Here is a 20,489-nt window from a genome sequence, read left to right as displayed (position 1 = left end):
TTTAAAGACCATTACTTACTTCACTATTATTTGTTATATGTAATTATCTTGAAAAATAATGTGGAACAGTTAAGCACAATAGTGTACAAATATGATCTGAAGAAGTTCTCTTTTTACTTGAAGAATAAATTGAGTTTTCTCAAAAGTCAAAGCTTTTACAAAAGACAGACTTTTATTTTTGAATCCATAAATAGATGGTAGTATAATTCAACAATTAAGCAAATCCTACAGGGAATTTAGGATCTGGCCATTGCCCAGAGATGTCAAATACCGGCTTTACCTGTTCAAAATGAAAACAAAACTTTAGTACCTACAAAACTCGGAAGACTTTTCTGTGGTTGAGTGCAAAGAAAACGAGTAATATCTTTCAAATTCTGCAAGCAGCCTTAACCAATGGGACTCAGTATCTATCAGCTGTTCCAGAATGCTGTAAAATTAGTGTAACAAAGAATGAATAGGAAGATATGTGACTAATGGCATGGATCTTTTACAGGTTTAGCTGTGCAGCAGTTATACAAAAGCAATTTAGGCATTACTAATGTCATGTCACTCATTTAAAAGAATACAGTAATACAGTATCAGCAAAAAAGTGTGAATACAATTTTTGAGTACAATTTAGGAGAATAGTGAGCAGCAGTATGAAAGAACATATTTAATGTCTCACCCAGTGATAAACTAAGCACCACAACACCACTTAAAAAAAGTGCCACAAAACCATTAAAAAAAAAAAAAAAAAAAAAAAAGCAAGTTGACAAACTCTGCCAGTTTTCCAGGCTGGAAAACATCCTTAAAAAATTATTTTTACTTTTTTTTTTTTTAATCACTTGACCACTACCCCTATACAGCCTCCAGCCTACAATTGGTCAGTTAAAGACAGGGCTGATCTCCCTACCTGCAGGCTAGTAGACATGCTCATTAACTACGTGTTTTCTCAAGATGCTTCTACATTTTTGGTCACTGCACTGAGATGAAGAGTTCCTCCACTCAATCACTTCAGCAGTTTCAAGGGTGGTCATTCTGAATTAGATAAAACACGTATTTGCTACATTCAAGGATACATGTACAAAAACTTGTACAAAGGTTACTTCTTACTGACAACATTGCTGGCAAATATTTTCATGGAAAGTCAAGTTATGGGATTCAATACAAGGATTAGCAGATGAAATTTACTACCATGTAGTATGAGGATGTTGTGGTATAAACTGGCAGCAGCTCAGCACCACATGGCCTGCGCTCACTGCCTCCCAAGTGGGATAACTGGAAACAAAATAGAACTTGTGAGATGAGATAAAAGCTATTAACTAAGACAGAAAAGGAAAATGGAAACAAAAATGCAATTACAACTATATATATATATATGTTTTCATATATATAGCCACAATGCAATTACTCTCTACCTGAAAACCCGCACCTAGCAACAACACAACTACCTACCAACCAACTTCCCACTGACTGACGCCCAGCAACCCTCTATAACTATACTGCAGTAATAAAAAGCACAGCTGTCCTCCTTGTAGAATACTTGGATGTTACTGGCATGAGTGCTCAGGTATTATCAAGCTTATGATCATAATCTTTATTTATCAGGAATGGGTCAGCGCCCAATTCAAAGCAGTTACAATGTTTTTTCTCTGTCGTTGTTAATGCTATGATTGCTAATGCTGTACCTTTTTTCCACCCTCTATATCATATTTTCCATAATGAGATGGTTACTGAGAATACAAAGAAATAGCTGTATTTTCCACATTCTTCCTTGTAATTCTAATGATGCAACCATTTCTTTTTGACTAAGTCACTCTTCAACTACTTTATCTGAAATACAGCTGTTTTCAATTTTATGTTCACTTGTTACTGACCCATTAAACTTACCATTTCCCTGACTCTGCGCACGCATTCTTCACTGCCTGCTAGTTCTATGTAGGTCCTTTTTGTTGTTATGTTTTTTTTTGCACATCTCCCTTTGCTCCCAGCTTTCCTATTTAGTGACTCCTTAAATTCCTACATTTCAGGGAATTTGAAAATGGGCAGAGATCAAGTTCTGCTAACTACTAGAGAAACAACTTTAGATGTTTTCCACTCTCTTTCTGTATCAACTAAGGCAACTTCTATCACATTTTTGTTCTTGAACATACTTCTCTGGTAAACAAAACATCAATATTTCAGGACCTTTCTTCTGCATTTTAGTAGTACCTACACGCCTGTTCCATTACTAGGACTTTTAAGTGCTGGGACAATACCTTAATATATTGTCCTATTTTGTCACCACGCAAGGCAAAAGCCTGCAGTCCCCAGTTCCTTGCAACTTAAATGATAAATATTATCAGTCAATAAAATGTACTGTGCTAAAAAACACATTCTTTAGCATATTAAATATGATTTTGTAACTATAGTGAACAAAGGCAACATTTTCAAAAACTTCTCCACTGATCACAGACAAAGAATTTTAAATGAGTCCCTGAGCCCTATGCAACAATGCCAACACACTTCCTTCAGAAGTTTCATCCAACATGTACAATGGTCTGCAATGGATTTGGATGCTCTTCAGCTCTCCTACAGGTTTACCTTCAATAAAGAGAGTAATTAGATGCATTTAACATCTGTTACAAAGCCACTAGCATGATTTTTTGAAGCTTTGTACCAAGACTTAAAGTAGTATTCCTGATCTGTCTCCAAGTTAATTAAATTGGGAGGGAAGACAAAAATGCCTTTTCCAAGTGAAATGTGTTTTGTAACTGCTTTCAGGGAAAATACTTCATGCTCTTTTCACACCTTCTCTTTTGAATCAGTATATTGTTGCCATGACCCTTGTGAAAGCCTCTATTACTGTTGCTTATCTATTCTCTAGATTCCAAGTAAATGCAGATGACCACAATGACCAGAATATTTCCAGATACCTGAGCGATGATAACCACAGTTTTTGCTTTAAGTGGTAAAAGACACTGATGTTACATGGCTGAGAATCACATATGTTTCATAGAAACCCAGCCTCCTAATTTTCAGCTTCAAAATCAGGGCCAAGGCCACTGGCTTGCCTTTGTATGACTACTGAACATACATTTAACAACCAGACATAGATCTATCCTTTTCCACAGCTAAATGAATATACTATTTGAATTCCTTCAGCATGAAGCAACACAGACTGACATTCAACTGTAAATTCAATTAAGAGCTTTAATCAAAGCACAGACAGCAGTGAATACCACATCCAGACTCCTCTCCCTCCAAAAAAAAAGATACAAAAATACTTCAAAAGTATTTTACAAATTTACAAATTCTAAATTTTACTTTTACAAATAATATACAAATGTTTTCCACTGCAAACCATATAATACATTTCTGTGCTACAGCTATTGTCTTCTTTTAGAGTCATGTGTCCAGAATTGTTCTCCTTAGAACACATTAGAGTAATTACCTCAAAAGTATAATAAATTTATTTGCAACTAGGGTAGTAACAGCTGAAGAAAATTATTCTAAAGATTCAGCTCTGGTTCTTTTGAACATCAACAAAGCAAGATTAAACACTCAAGTCAGTCAAACCTCCATGCACTGAAATTGATGCTATCATCATGCTTTGTTACTAACCTAGAGAGCACATAAGCTAATTTGAATCTCAGCATTTGGGACTGATTAACCCTCATCTTCAGATTTAGTGTTAAGAGAGATAACAGCTCTTTAACAGCTCAGATATAAGAGACAATTTATCCAGGAAAGGACAGTGTTCAGAATGTATTTTTACCCTAAGCTGGTAGTATATAGAACTCTTTACATAGAAAAACACATCAATAATAATGGTTTAATGAACAAAAACAAGAACAAAACCAAACAAAATAAAACCCCAAATTGCTGGCTGTTTTGCAGTCTCATTGAACGACACTTGCTCAGCTTGGTCAACCTGCTTCATGTCTGAAGGTCCTGCAAAGAAGGAAATACTCAGAATGCATGGGAGAAACCAAACCCCAAGTATTAAAGTCACACAGAAAACAGTAACTGACCCTGCTCATTTGGTGGCACTGGCTTAGACAGGGACTCGGTTCTCCTTGGCCCACTTTTTCATGATGCGGATAATGTATTCCACTTGAGAATTACCAGTGCTTCTCAGCAGATGCAGTACTTCCCGCAGAGTCTCTCTACAAAGGTGAAAAGCAAAAATTTAAATGAAGGTAAGAATAAACTGATAAAATAAAGAAGCACTCATGTCCAAACTATTTTGTACAAGGTGGTTTGTAGGCAGAGAGATCCATTGATCTGCAGAGTAGAAACAGGCAAAAATGCACAATAGTTTAGATACCAAGGGAAACAAAACAGTGTCTTGTATGCAGTTGCAACAGGGAGAGACTTTTCATATATAAATCCCTTCTCTTACAAAATTGTTCTCCAGAACAAAACAAACCATTTTTCTTTAATGCTACTTATTTGCTAGTCTGGGTAAGGCAACATCTAGTTTAATGCTACCAAAGCACCTTACAACTTACTAATACATAAATAGCATGGAAACAAACTTACCAATAGAACAAACCGGTATGAAACTGCAGTTTGCTAGCTACTTTACAAGAACTTGTGTGCATAGAATAAAACAGGCAAGCTATGTATATTCTACTGCATCTATTGCAGCACTTGCCAAAAGGACACTTGAAGGGTGTACTGGTTAATGAGATTATTCCAACACAGAAGGAAATACAAAGAATGTGTGGAAGCCAAGATACACACCTTCCAGTCATGTACAAAATGGCAACTTTGGCCAGGGGAGAATGGCCATCTGGCAACACAGTAGAACATTCACAAGGGAACAGTTCTTAAATAGAGCCTCACTGCTCTCTTTCTTCTGTTCAGTGAAATGGACCAAAAGCAAAATTGTCAGTAAAGCTGATTGCTTCCTTTAAGCTTTCATCAAATAAGTTCTTTTGACTGTCAGTTTTCAGAAAGTAAAGTTTAGCAAATTTTTCAGTCTCTCACTTAGTCATTGTTTAGAGAAACCACATCCTTCCTCAAGTGCTGAGTAACTGCTCTCTGATTTCTGTTCTATGAATCTTAAACTTTCATGGGACAGTTTTCCATTCTTAGGCCATCAATACAAAATGAGGACTTTTCCCTCAGTACAAATATATTACATTTATAACTTAGATCTTACTATCATAATGACCAGTATACTTTGGTTGCCTGCATTTAGCCATTCACTGATAAGACATTCTCTACCATATATTTTCTACCTGTTGTGGAAGATGCAATTCAAATTGAACACTTTATATGGAACCACTGGCCAGAGTTTCTATTTTCCAACAGGTCAGTAAGTATTTGAAATAAATAACTGCTCCCAAAACTAAGATTAAGATTTTAGCTTACAGCTAATTGGAATTAGGAAAATTGGAAGAAAAAAAAAAGAACACTTACTTTGCTTCTCGGCCAGCTAAGATCATTTGAAAGACACCAACACAAGCACCTCTCTTGCCTTCCCAGTATTCAGGATTACTGTCCAGTCTCTCCAGCACATCAAATGCTTTGGCTGCATAGTAAAACTGACGCATCTGCACAAGAAGAGAATCACTGCATATTCCTGGCTACATGACCATCTTTTGGAAGAGGATTAAAACTTCTGAGTTCAGCTTTCTGAAATCAGCAGTAAGCCACAGAAGCAATGTGCATTTATTCTTCCATTTTTCTTCTGGCAGCAAGTGACAGAACAGGTACATTTCAGTTCTATGTATGGAAATGGTTGGTATTAACATTACTGCTACATGTCTTTGAAAATACAGACAAATCGCACTGTGAACTTCTATTAATTGGTTATGATCAGCACTGTTCTTTCGATCATATACATTTAACAAAAGCTAACAGAGTTTCTTACCCACTTTTACTTTTTCCCTCCAAATCAGCATTAACTTTAAAGTATGAGTTGCCCTATATACAGTAATATCTACTGTACCAAAGTCCTTGATACAACATCGACTCAAATTAGAATAACAGAATCATTAAAATTGAAAAAGACCTCTAAATTAATGAAGTCCAACCACCACTAGTCCAAAACAATCCTAATATTTTAAAACACAACCTGTTTTTCTCACACAGAGATGGTCACAGAGGTGGATCTGTATGTGTTTTGGGTTAAACTCAGAGCTAAATTTTACATTTCACTGTACAGTATGAATTAAGACTTGGTGATTCTATACAAAAAAATTTTCTTAAGCATAGGAAAACTGACTACGTACCATATCTTTTCTGCCTTAGACTCTCTACTTTAAGTGGGAACAAGGAACAAGAGCCTTATCTATGACTGAATATTTTTCAGTTTAGCAAGCCTGAGTAGCAATGTTGTTTGTGGCTAGCATCTTTCAAGAGGAGAACATGGAAGATAAACATCCTTTGGTGGCTGGAAGCCTGTCCTTTTTTCTCAGCAGATGCAGGCTGTGGGAGTTATATTGGGATACTTAGAGAAGTATAGGTACTGCACAATGAGTAATAATTCCTTTTTCTTCAGGCGCATGGTAATGTTAACCACAGGTGACTGGCAAGCACTTAAATGAATGGGAATAAAGATAGTGAGTATAAACAGACATCTCAGCTCAGAATACACTGAACAGTGATCTCTCCGAAGTGGCATCTGATGTAGTTCCATTAAGCAGATACCAATTTAAAGTCCTATTTCTACCTCACATAAAAGCAAGGATTGCTTCAATTCTTCCAAATTCTCTGCTGCTTCCTATATGAATGGATAAAATGGTATATTCCATGAAAAATAAGTTAGAAATTAGCCAGAAGTCTTGCATGCTAGATTCCTCAAGCAACTGCTATCAAAACAGACAGCAGCTGGGCATATAGCTATACCTAGTCTCACATAGCTGATAGCCTTGCTAAACCATATTCTTTCAGCATTCTGTTGAATGAAGTCTTGCATGACTGCTTAAGTTACAGTTATGATGGAATTTGCAGACCGACCTCCAGTATAATACGATATTTCAGAAACAACTGGAGGATGTTACATAAATTCAACAATATATTGCAATTGCCAATTAGTGGGAGAAGTGGACGCAGCTAATATTATAGAAAGACAAGTTATACTGCATTAATTACACAGCCTTTGAAATGAAATTCCTTGCTCATTTGTGGCCATGTGTAGCCATAAATACCCTGAAAAAATTTAGTCAATTTTTAAGAGCTTTAGGTAAATCCAAAGCATGGAGCTGCCTCTCCTATAGTACACAATATGGTTTTGAGAAGAATTTAGTAGAAGTAATCAACTGATAAAAGTGAGACTTAATATAGCCTAGAGACAAATTTTACGTAAGATATGATTTTCAGCTTGCTTTGATAAATTGCAGCCAGGGGAAATACCAGAGGTGACAGCCACCTGTTTGAGCAAAAAAAGAGCAGACTGTGCCTGACTAATCTGGTGGCCTTCTACGACGGAGTGACAGCACTGGTAGACAAAAGAAGGGAACTGACGTATTCCTGTCTTGATCTTTGACAAGGTTCCATACCACAAGGCCAAGTGCAAACTGCTGATGCTCAGAAGGTTGGAACATCTCTCTTATGAAGAAAGGTTGAGGAAGATGGCTTACTCAGCCTGAAGAAGAGAAGGATCCTAGACACCTCACTGCGCCTTTGCAGTACTTGAGGGGAGCTTAGAAGCAGGAGGGAGACTGACTTTTTACATGGTCTGATAGTGATAGGACAAGGGGCAATGGCTTTTAACTAAAAGAGGGGAGATTTAGGTTAGGAGTTAGGCAGAAATTCTTTACTCAGAGTGGCAAGGCACTGGCACAGGCTGCCCAGAGAAGCTGAGGGTGTCCCATCCCTGGAAGCATTCAAGGCCAGGCTGGATGGTGTCCTGGGCAGCCTGAGCTGGTGGGTGGCAGCCCTGCCCACAACTAGCACAGCTAGATTGGAACAAGATGATCATTAAGGTCCCTATCTAAGCCGTTCTATGGTGAATGAAATACTTAGAGAGTATCCTTTTAGTTTTAGAGGAACGCTTACAAGACCACAAAGTAGATTTTCTGATTTACAGTTACGAGTTGTTTAGGATTTTGAGAAATGTTACTTTGTCAAATGAAATAGCAAAAAAGGATGTTATAGAGAGCATGCAGGTATTGCTGCTCTTTGGAAAGCTTGGTTGAACTGAGAATTTTTTAAAGGTTTTCAACAAGACTCAGTTCACTGTCCTCTATGACAGCAAGTTTGGTCACTGTATTTCTAATAAGCCTACACTAACAGCAACTAACTCTTGTTCACTCACTTAAATCAGGAGTCTTCACTGAAAAAATTCCTCAAGAATTGCACCCGTTCTGCTTTTCTCACATCTGCCTTAAAGCAGTGAACTATTCTGTTTTCCAATCACAGATCATTTTTTCTTTCTTCTATGGCATCATTTACAACCCTCTCAAACCAGCAGGTCCTTACATCTCTACATTCATCCTGCAGACAAAGCTCACATTTTCTATTACACATTTTGCAGAACAGGATCAAACTTGAATCCAAGCTAAGTCTCCTTGTGTAGAAACACCATCTGAAGAATTAGATATTAGGAATTGAGACAGAACTGTAATCAGCTTCCCATGTTCTCTTCACTACTAACACAGCATTTTATGAACTATGAAGTGTGGAATAAACTATTGTTATCAACAGATCATGCAGTAGTTTGCTGGTATTTTAGTTACTGGATTATCTACCAAGAAGACCCATAGGTTAAAATGCTGACTAAGCCTTGCCAATTTATCTACATTAATAACCATACCCCTGTTATAAGTGGAAGTTCATTACTAATGACAAAAAAAAAAAAAGGCTGTTAATGCAATTGCCTAATTAACATGCTGTATACTAAATTCCAAAGCATCCAGATGCAGAATCATGGAAAACCTCTGATCCAGCTTTTTTTTGGTTTTGTTTTGTTTTGTTTTTAAAGAAGACTCACTTTGTAGCAATCATTTGCAATGAGCTGCAATAGGTTAAAGGATTCTGCTGAGGTCTCCATCTTCAGATAGAGCTTCCAGGCCAACTGTGGTTTCTTATTCATAATATCTGTAATAATGACAAAAACTTGGGATCATTAAAAGAACCTGCCATGCACAATATTCAGTGCAAAGGTGGAATAAATGTTTCTGAATTTCATTGTCAATGTAAATGCATTCCTTGCCCTGTAAGCATGAAGTTGGGAAGAGAAATGCATCCTTATCCTTTCCCTTCCTAGTGATAACAGCAATTCATCAGAGAACATTAATAATTATGGAGTATACATCTCACTTTGTATTTCACAGGTATGGCAACAAGCACAGCTCATATGATTTCAGAAGTGAATAAGCAATAAAACAAAGTATTATAGAAGGTTTTTATGCAGGACAATTAACTGGGCAATCAATTTAGATGTTGAAATTTAGGATTTTGTGTTCTTATGCACATAAAGATTTTAATGTGCTGAAATAAGGTCTTTGATAATTGGTGCCCACCTCAATCTAAACAATGAATTCCCATGGTTCACGGAAAACCAAAGGACTGATAGAATAAAATAAAAGCTCCTATATCCTACAGGCATAATAAAATGTGTCATTATGATCTACTAGAAAAAAAAAGAGTCCAAATTCCTGAGATTTCATCCTAGTTTTAAATCTTAATTTATGACTGGGAATTTTCATTGGCTTTCAAGCTGTTCATACACAATTTGAAACAAAAGAAACCAAATCTTCCATCTCAGCCAGTGAAAATGTCTATTAGCACATTTGAATATAAAGAATTCTAAAAATTGATTTTATGAAGATAAGGACCACGCTGTTAATGTGAGGCTTACATTGTTACTTCTGGACACATTTGAGTACTAGGAGAAAAGAAAAGGAAGTATTTCTTTCTTTTTTGTGTCCCATCAGCTACTCACAGAGTAGATGGTTGCTTGTACATGGAGAACTCTCATGCTTTTTCAAAAGAGGGACTGTTCAGCTTTTCATATTTGTTCCCACTGTGCCAATACATATGTTGCAGTAGAATGAGTAGGAATCATCAACAATAAGCAGCCAATATAAAAACACAGGATGTTCTTATTTAGGAAGCAGTATAAAGTTTCATCAGCTCTGGATAACATAGGCAACAGCAAACAGCCAGCACCTAATTTCCACATACAAACCCATCTACCTGGAGAAATGGATTACTGTGCTCATTCAATGGCTTTTTACCTCCTCTTCAGGAAGAATTTGATGTAAATGGAGCAACAACCTCAAACAAAAAACCTTATTGTCTAGCTTCCAAAAAAAGATGCATCTTCAGTGCTTTCTTTCCTTTGGAGATATTTCAGGATTGAATTGTGTATGACTCAAGACCTAATCATACTCTGACATAAATGAATTAGAATGCCCTGTAATTTCCTTTCAGCTTGTATCCAGAAGGATATAATAGTAATTTATAAACTTGACACAAAAACATCAGTATACTCATCAATGAACAGTTCCTTATGCAAAAAATTCTAGAAGCTGTTTGGAATGAAAAACGAAAAATTTAAGATAGTTATGAAGAATATAGCACCCCTACTGAAACTTCAGGAGGAGTTCAGAATGCTGAGAATAAATAGCAACGTTTATGAAATTGCCACGAAATTTATAATTGATATTATAGTGTTAATGCTACCTTGTAGAAAAGTTTGTGTATTCAGAGTAGTGCACTTCCAGAGGTATGTCAAAGAACTACTGTAGCACAAAATCAAAAGGATGAACAGTCTACTGAACAAGCATGAATTCCCTTAGCCATGGGAGTACATGGAATTGTACAGACCCTTGTGTCTGACCATGTATTGCTGCTCCTATTTTATGCTTTACTCTGAACATTTTAAAGTTTTAATACAGTCTTTCAAGACGGGAAATCCTCACTCAGGCAACTGAGCAGACAACTGAGAAGAAAAATGTTTGCTGGTTAGGACAAAACTGCATGGACGGAACCATAACAGCATTGAAGCTGTAACTGCTTAGTGAAGCCAGACATATGAAAGGTGCAATAACCACCCACACTATAATGAGTGCACAGCTTTTCACTTTTAAAGTCCTGAATCCACCTACAACATTACATTCAATTAGGAAAGCGGATTGCCAAGACTGATGCAATAGAGGAGGATCTGTATTCTGTTGAGAGTAAAGTGACTCACAGCAGCGAGCCAGCCAGCTAAGGTAAACAAAATCATTCTTTATCTTCTCACTCTGGATCAAAAGGAACACCTGCAGGAAGAAGGAAAATAAAAGATTATATATATGCACGTACTTTTAAACAAACACAAAGCAGACCTGCCTAGTTTCAACATGCAGGTAAGGCTGAAGCCATGCAACAATGGCTTCATGAGAAGACTGAGTTTGCAACTGTAGTACAGCGGCATATTGCTATGTTGGGTAGGTGGAGGACTGAAATAGTGCAATGCTTATCAAGGGACTGCTGCAGCTTCGAAATGCCAAGCTGTGCAGAGGGTGTGGACTACTCTGAACAAGTGCCAATAAGTGGCCATGAAACTCAAAGAGCACAAAGGAACACTGCGCCTGTGGGAAAAAGTATTTGGAACTTGTTTGTTTAGAAAGCAATGCATGCAATTTAATTAGCATCATCCTGAAATACCAGAAGTTTCACTATATACATGAGTCTTTCTTCCCCATATGTGTCAGAGTTCATTTTAGGTGAGCAAGAAGCCTTTTCTTACCCTTTTGGTTTCAGTAAGGTTCTGAGGCAAAACATCAGTCTTTTGTAACTTACTTACATGCAAACACAGGCTTATTACATTCTGCATCTAAAGGGGTATGTGTGGGAGAAGTGATGCATTTTGAAATGTACTCTGGCTTTATTCACAGAAAAAAAACCCGACAACTATGTATGCCTTTTTGCAGGTGTATGTGGGACTGTACTTGGGATGCTTCTGGAAAAAAAAAAAAATCTTTAAAGGAGCAGATGTAATATGTACTGAAATTGTGAGTTCCACAGAAATAAAGAGCTCTGTTGTGAAGAGACTCAAAGACTTAGAAAAAATTAGAAAGGAGAAAACCAAAAAACAAAACAAAACTAAACCTGTATGATCCACTCCAGACTATTTGTTTTATTTTTTTCTGGTTTGTATTCTGATTTCCTTGTGGAAAACATAGCTTCCATTTTCATAATAGCTATTTGCTTCTGCATATTTTAGCTGTAATTAAGTTTCTACTGCACATAGACAAAAAAAAATGCTCTGTGTAGAAGTTAATCTCTTCCAGCTGTATCTGGATGCTGCTGAATAAGATAGTGAGCACTTCCTCTTCTCCTCCCACATCTCCCCAAGGAAGAAAATGTGTTTTTTTGTTGTTGCATGCTTTTTTTTTTTAAACACAAATTTCTAGGGACACCTAGCAGCTCTTAACTATACAGTGTCTTTTACTCAGAATGCTCTTGTCAGGAACAATGGGACTGCCTGAGATCCCAGACAAAGTGTAGGAAATCTAATTAAGAAGGCATTCTTTGATCAATTAGAGAGAGCTGCAAGCACTCTTGTGACGCACCACAAGCTGCGTGACTCTCCATACACCTCGTATTACAAGATTAGCAAGATAATCTTTTTTGAACAGTGTTCACCGTGAGTTTCAGTTCCTTTACGAATGTTCCACACAGTCTAATTACTGGCAACCAAAATTAAGGTGTAGATGGAAAAAAAAAGAAGAAAAAAAGGAAGAAAACAGGAGTACGAGGGAAACATTGCTATTGTCATTTTTTAAAGAAAGTAAAAACATACCTCTTCAGCTTCACTAAAAAGGCCCATGGAAGCTTTGGCTTGGGCGTAGTTGAAGTTAAAAGTGTCATCATTGTAAAAGTAACTCTGGTAAAAAAAAGCCACACAGAAAGAAAGAAAAAAACTCAAATGGCGTAATAAGATTAAAAATAACATCCCACCCCAACTCTGAGTCAACAACAATCAAGAACAACAGGAAGGATAAAAGAAAAACCCACATTATGAACATACGACATTTATAAGCAGTGGGTAGAAAATTATGGACTGGATTTCCATCCTATATTTGTGACTACAAACACAGCCGGAACATTCCACAGTATTAACCATGAGATATCTGGAAAATACTCCATGCTCTAAATTGCAGTGGCAGCTTTTATGGGCGTAATTTTCACTTCGGTCATGTGAAGACATGCTGTGCTGCCATGGTCTCTTTCACCTCCCAAACACTTACTTCACCACGAGAGCACTAAATAAGTAGCTGACTCCCTAAAGGCTTAAGGAGATGAACAGTTTGTTTTTCCAAGACTACTCAAGAAGTTCAACAAGACATCCTGTGGATCTGGTTATGTGACAGATGCTAATCTGAAACACTGGATCACATGAAAGAGGTGGAGATGCCGTGCCAGGCTGTAGCCAGAGAGCATACGTTGTAATAGGGCTTTCCTAAGCTCAAGACTTGCTTACAGGGAACCCTTCTCTTAGTGCAGTACCAAGCTGTTCTCTCCTGTGATATCAGACAGGACACACTTGGTTAATGAGAGATCAGGTTCATCTGGCTGCATCTCTTCTGAAACACCGCATAGGCCAAAGCAGGAAATAAAATTCTAGATACAGATTAGCCTGATGTTTGGATTTGACCCAAAGAGCTTAGATTTGATCATAGTCAGATGTCCAGATTAAAGTATAATTAAAATGACCAAAGTTAGCTGAGGATATTCTGCATTCGGTACTGTCACCACACTGCCTCACAGGCAGATCTGATACAGGTAAACTGGATCACAATACCATAGCAACAAGCAGGAATGAGACTGAGGGTCTCTGCCAAGCAGAAGTACAGTGCTTGTGAAAGGAAAAAATGAGGATGGTTTATCCGGTGTCCATGGTTATCACAAGGAAAGCTTTCTGGGTACACAATAGCAAATTGCTGGAAAAATAATGTTTTTCCTTATATAGTATCTATAAGAGAAACAGTGTATTAGGAAGATTAGCTAACTTTGGTTTGCTCCCTCATTAAGAGTGAGGAGGAAGTGAAAAGCATAGCTAGCACTGTATAAAGATATGTAAAGCAAGGGACAAGACCCTTTGCCAGGGCTCTCTGTCTTCTGTCATCATGTAGAGACGCTTGAGGAGCCTCATCCCTTCCCTGTCACAGGCAGTCACAAAGACCCAGCCCACCCACATAGATCTAGCCACCACCTTGAGAGAAGAGGTGAGAAGTTGTCAGCAGTTGCCAGATGTCTAGCTTTCACCTAAATAATCTATGCTAAGGTCCAAAGGAGCTGGCAAATACAGCAAGCTATGTGAAAGCACGAGGATGAACCAATTGGGGGAATCTCAAACTAAGTCTGTGCAAACATTTCAGTACCCTTAGGATGAATTAACTGGTTTCACCAAATGAGAATTACAACACTTCACTGTATTTTTCCTCAATGATAGTTTTGTGTGAATCAGCACAAGTCTCAGGTTAAGCAAAGCTGGTAAGCAAGATGCTGGTTTTACTGCATGAATAGCTCCTTCTGTTCAAATACCCTCCATTGTATTTTTGAATTAAAACTGAAAAGAAGCTCTGTCAGCAACCAAACTCAAAAACTGTCATTCTATCCTGGCTGTATTAATGCCAGAGACCAGAACTGCTGCAAAAACAGGACTAGTAGAAATGGACCCGTTTTGCAAGATATTCAGGGCAGCTACATGGTTTTGGTTTTTTTTTCAGTCATTGGACTTCACTCTTTTGTGGTCTTTTTACTGGCCTTCAGTCTTTGTATTAAACTGTGCTCTGAGTGACATTTATTCCAGTGAGGCGCTCAGATACTCAGCTGAACAACGAAGCATTCGTTGTGGCCAGAACTCAGCTGAGCCTGAATTATCTTGTCTTCTCAGATGATCTTCAGTGCTACGTCATTCCCAGAGCAGCTGGTCATACATTTATAATAAGTGTCCTTTGAGACACTCTCATGCCTTAAGGTTTTTTAATCAATCATAGATGAAGGTGGTATTTCCCACAACTGTGATGCAAACATGTCTTCAGAGAGTGCACAGCTCTACATAAAGAGTAGCAGAGATTGTACTGAAGTTTATTTCTGTCAATAAGAAAACAAAAAGGTGACTGAAAAGCCACCTAATCCTGCTCTGTAAAATGGTACAAGAAGAACTACTTGCATTCCCATGGCCTAACTAAATCTGACCAGTGGCCAGATTCTGCTAGAATTGATGAGTATCATCTACCCTCAAATGGACCGTGCAAGGAAAGCAGTAGTAGGCAGAAGGCACCTGTCCTTAGTCCTTGCTTTTTATCAGCACCATTATGTCTCAGAGTGCCAGTATCTATAAACCCTTCCAAGAACTTAACAGATACATTTTTTACTAGGCTTGATCATTTTGATACAATCTATAAAACCTTCCAAAACCTTGCAACTCAAGGATGAGCCATGAGAATAAGTTTGATAAACCATATGCTTTAAGGGACAAAATTAATTTGCTTAGAAAAGATGTTGTGAGTTTACTGTAATTCCAGCAAGCCATATATTGTTTTCAATACAAATCAAATATAGGTTTCAAATCTACCTGGTTTATTCTAATCTTCATTTTGTATCACTTTGGTTTCTTACCAATCTTCATTATGACTAATTTTAGTTTCTTACATTTCTATAGCAAATAATACCTATCTTCTAAATCTCTTCAGACAGTATTTCAATTTCTATGAATTCCCTGAATTACTTTTCTTTCTGTATTGCACAAGGGAGGGTCCCGTATTACAAATATTTCAAATAAGAGTAAACCATATACCACCATGCAACGAAATGCATCAATTGTTTTTCTATTGACCTTTCTTTTCTAGCTTAATATTTTGTTTAATTCTTATAACACATTCACTTTACAATCGTGAAAACTGAAGGAATGCTAAGAAAGGTTATCTTTGCCTAAAAATGTTTCAAAACAGGTATGTGGTTAAAAATAGGCATGGACAACACTGTTTCCTGTATGTAGGATATACTGCTGTACACTCTTCTTCTCTGATGATTGATTCTGGCAAACTACTACTATGAATGGAAAAGTTCAGTTGCAAACGAAGATCCACTTACATATAACATGTAACAGTAGTGTTCATACTTTCAGTAGATCAGCTAATTTAAAACAAAAAACAAACCCAAACCACCGAATATTCTGTTCTTCCTTTTTTTCCCCTTCAGACTTTCTTTCCAACCTTTTCTACACCATTTTCCTTTATACCCTCACAGAATTGCCTCACCAAATGCCCTCAGTTTAGTACTTCTCTTATCTCATGATTTTGTTCTATCCATTCATTGCACTGTTGCCCACTTTCACCCTCTTAATTTCTGTTTAGTGTCTTGCTCACTTCTGACACTTTCCTTTACAAATGCTAACCACGCTTTACTTTCCAATATTAATGATTACTCCTTTTGCCTCCCCAGATACTAGTATACTCTCTTTTCTAAGCTTTCCCGTATACACTGACAGTGATGATTAATCTCATTTAACTTTGGCCTTTCCAGGTTAGAACTAGTTGTTAAAGAGCTGTGCATATCTTTGTGGTGACTCATTCCGTTTAAGATAACTATAAGAAATACACGAGATGAATTCTCCTCTTAAAGTTGTCATATGTCCATATTGGCTATATGCTGACACAAGATGATCAGTTTTAACTAGAAATCTAACTCTTAGATGGCCTAAGTTAAGCAAATCTCACTGATAGTTTCTACTGCTCCTTTTCTTCAATTAAATACACACTTCAATTCAGGGTAATAGGTATCTTTTCATCCCACTATAGTGGAGCCATTCCAGTTGCTACAGCCACTTGGGATTTCCTCATTGACCTCTCCCCTGATATAGTTTAAAAACATCACACTTCTGTCATACTTCACCCATGCTTTGGCATGATTACAACCACACACATATTCCTTAGGTCTCCCCTCCCTTAGAACATCATAGCTCTCTTCCCATCTAGTGCATCTCCCACATTGCTTCTTTTCAGATTCTCATTCCTCTTCTTATCAAATACAGATTTCTTACTACTCTTGTATACAATCACTGGAACAAGACTGCAATCTGGGGAGATCTCTTGTGGCCTTCCAATACTTGAAGGGAACATATAAACAGGAGTGAGAATGGCCGTTTACAAGAATGAATTGTGATAGGACAAGGGGGAATGCTTTTAAATTGAGACAGGAAAGGTTTAGGTTAGATATGAGGAGGAAGTTTTTAACTCAGAGGTGGTGACACACTGGAACAGGCTGCCCAAGGAGGTTGTGGATGCCCCATCCCTGGAGGCATTCAAGGCCAGGCTGGATGTGGCTCTGGGCAGCCTGGTCTGCTGGTTGGAGACCCTGCACATAGCAGGGGGTTGAAACCAGATGATCATTGTGGTCTTTTTCAACCCAGGCCATTCTATGGTTCTATGATCAGACTACAACCTATCTCTGGATCCTCACATCTGATTTATAAGTAAATAACTGTAAGTTACAGTCATTTAAACCCATTGAATGCAAGAGATGTGACAGCATTGCATTTTGGTAACTGTAAATTCCTCTCACTTTGAAAAATGCAATACTACCTATAGGATGCCACTCAAATTGCTTCTGTAAAAATAGCACTCTTAGCTTTCTGCTTTGGTAACACTGCCCTATCTTAACCCATCAGTGACTGCTTTCTCTTTAAAATTTAAGCTTTATTACTTCCACGATCCTTCTTGTCTTATCTTCCTTACACACTCACGCTCATCATACTTGCGTTCCAAGTTAACTAGTGACAAAAATCTCCATCACTCATTTGATAAATATTTAAACAAACATTTGTTTTTTAGTTCCACACTGATACAAATTAGTTAATTGCTATTAGTTAATATTTTGTTTAATTCTTAGTTAGATAGTTAATAGCTACCTTTCTCTTCTCTTGTGATGCCACCAGAAAGTCTGATACTGGTTAAATTGTAGGTTATGTACCTTATGAACTGCTCCCATATATTTGGATCCATTTCTTGTATTGACCAACTATGTAGCACTGTTGTTCCTGTATTTCTATTATGTTTCTGCATCTTCTTCTGTCTTATACAGTATAGCATAATTCCATAGGTAGTGATTCTATGTATTACAGTACTACCAATGCTACATAATAATACTAACCTTGACTGAGTTGAGGTAAATCAGGACATTAGCAAACTGTCTAAGAAGAAAGAAGCAGGAGGCCATGCACTGTCTCCCTGGAATGGTATCTGAAATTCAAAAGAGAAATACAGATTAGTAGAATTTAAAAATTATGTGGTAATGGAGGTCGCTGCCAAGATTGCTGGCAGCTATGAAAGCAACTAACTTCTAAAAATAATGTAACTTGCCTTTTCAGGCAAAGCAGTACACTGGAGGTTAGAAAAGCTATTAGATCATCTTGTCAACTTTCTCTACAGCATGCAATAACTATCACAGATTGTATTCAAAAGCACATTCTACAGAAATAAATTGCTTAAGTAATAGGACTTTTTCCATGACAAAATCTACGCAGCATTGGTTTACTACAAATTATTCTTACTTTTAGGAAACAACATTTGATCTGAGTTTGTTATTCTGACCTCATACTCTTTTGCTTTAGAATTACACCCTTCAGTTATCCCAGACAAAGCAGTTCCATATATTCTGATTTTAGTTCCAGTAAGAGAGCAAACTTCAGACACCAAGAACATTACCAAAAAGTTTCAATACATGCACAAGTTAAAATACAGCAAGAATGTTAATTTTCACGCAGTTGGGTTACTACATTGCTCACAAGTGATAATGTCATAAATAAGCTGGGCAGATAAGAGCAAATGAGTGCCAGTAGGATCTTTTTTTAAGAATTTACTAGAACAATTTTTTTTTCCTTAGACTCAGCCCGTAGAAAGTGGTCAGAGATGGATGGATGCAAGTAGCAGCCACGAAGGCAATATTCCAAGGTCGTTAGAGAGCGTGCTGTTCTGTAGTGGTTGGTGAAGTGACAGAAACTAAAATCCTAAGATTACCAACAGCCCTGAAGTAATTGCTCTTTTAGGTAAGTTATCATCAATCCATCCACACTAGAAAATTGCATCTGAAGAACAATACCTTGACTGCAAGACAGCACTAAACATAGCATTCCACTAGAATTCCACTGTAAATTTTGCTTTCTGAGGTAAGGTACTAATTATTGCTAGAAAGCATTATAGAAGATCTCAAAATGTATTGCAAAGGAAAGCAAAATATTCTTATTTTTTATCTTGTTGCACGAGGAGATACTGGGCTTGCATGCCTTTCATTTCCATAAAGAGATGGTAATCCCTATCAATGATGGCTGAACGACATCCTTCAGATCACCAATTTAAGGAAATCATTCAGTTATTTAAACAGTGTTCATCTGGCAGCAGAAATTGGCCCATAAACTTGTCAGCCTTTTTCCACGTGCAGGCATACACACCGTGATAAATATATGCCTGGACAGAACATTAAGATAAACACTTTTTTCTCAGTGTCTCTCTAATTTTTTTCTCTTTGTAATGAGAATGAAAGTAACTCAAGAATCCACTTCTTCCTGTCACACTCAATTTTTGAGGCTCAAATTCTCAGTAATTTAAAAAAAATCCAAGAAAATGCAAATGAACATTGAAAGACTTAGAACTGCAAATATATTTTCCACTAATAAGGAGTTAATAGAACCATGCATTTTTTTCCCCATGTATGGGAGATGTCTAAGTTTTAGTATCTAGTCTCATATCCACACTGTGGCAAGAAATTCTATTATCCCAGCACATTATCCCCCATATACTTGTAATGAAAAAAAAACAAACAAAACCCAAACAAGTAAAAGACTACACCAAGCCCAGATGAAATACTTCCTTCTTTCCACTTAACAGCAGAGGTGCCTTGGTCATAAGAGGACCACAGAAAACAAATGGGGTGCTATTCTCCATTGTGTTGGCAGTGTAAATATGGTAGTTGGTAAGACTTATGTCCAGCACCACAAACACTGTATTTAATGGAAATTTTAATGCTCATTTACTTTCACTGATATCCCTCTCTCACATTTTTCTCCTTAAATTATTTCAGAAATACGATCCTGGTTCTGTTTTCTATCAAGTTGAGACACTGCAATTAGATCGCTTAGAGCATGGGAATTACCTGCAAAAATCCAGTTATATCCCCTTTCATTATGGCAATTCTATTTCAGGAGTCACTCAGGATTACAAATTCTTTATTAAATAGTAAAACAGAGCTGCTGTTCTGAGTGTTATTTATTGTATCTAACAGTCAAGTACTGACTGCTATGCTTTAAGTGCTTCCTGATTTTTTGCTTTTGGATGTCCCCACTCCTCTTCTATTACATAACTTCTCATAAATCTAAGAATTTTACCTCACACTGAAAAGGACTCTGCTTGCTCTGTTTCTCAAATTTCTGTGTCACAAATGTAATTAAAAATAACAGATTCAATTGCTGACTTCAAATGACCTTGCAAACACATAACACTGTATTCTTCATAAACTAACTTTTTACTGCTTTTCTCTTCATCTAGTCATGGAATTTCTACAGTTAACAAGAGCAAGTC

General features: G+C 37.2%; 1 protein-coding gene across 2 annotated transcripts in view; it reads right to left on the bottom strand.

Annotated features, from left to right (window-relative positions):
* Positions 1-3,151: 3,151 nt before the first annotated feature.
* Positions 3,152-20,489, bottom strand: part of TTC26 (tetratricopeptide repeat domain 26) — a 43,884-nt gene continuing 26,546 nt past the window's right edge. For both annotated transcript variants that reach the window (XM_048945047.1, XM_048945055.1), the window contains 7 exons: positions 18,067-18,155; positions 12,710-12,793; positions 11,114-11,183; positions 8,906-9,012; positions 5,389-5,522; positions 3,993-4,127; positions 3,152-3,912 (listed from right to left, as the gene is read on the bottom strand). In XM_048945047.1, coding sequence (XP_048801004.1) covers positions 4,016-4,127; positions 5,389-5,522; positions 8,906-9,012; positions 11,114-11,183; positions 12,710-12,793; positions 18,067-18,155 — 596 coding nt within the window. In that variant the 3' untranslated portion in view covers positions 3,152-3,912; positions 3,993-4,015. The remainder of the gene's footprint in view (positions 3,913-3,992; positions 4,128-5,388; positions 5,523-8,905; positions 9,013-11,113; positions 11,184-12,709; positions 12,794-18,066; positions 18,156-20,489) is intronic.

Source organism: Lagopus muta, chromosome 1 (genome assembly GCF_023343835.1).
Source record: "Lagopus muta isolate bLagMut1 chromosome 1, bLagMut1 primary, whole genome shotgun sequence".
Classification (NCBI taxonomy): domain Eukaryota; kingdom Metazoa; phylum Chordata; class Aves; order Galliformes; family Phasianidae; genus Lagopus; species Lagopus muta.
The sequence above is the reverse complement of the archived record's forward strand: the minus strand, read 5'-3'. Positions and strand labels throughout refer to the sequence as shown.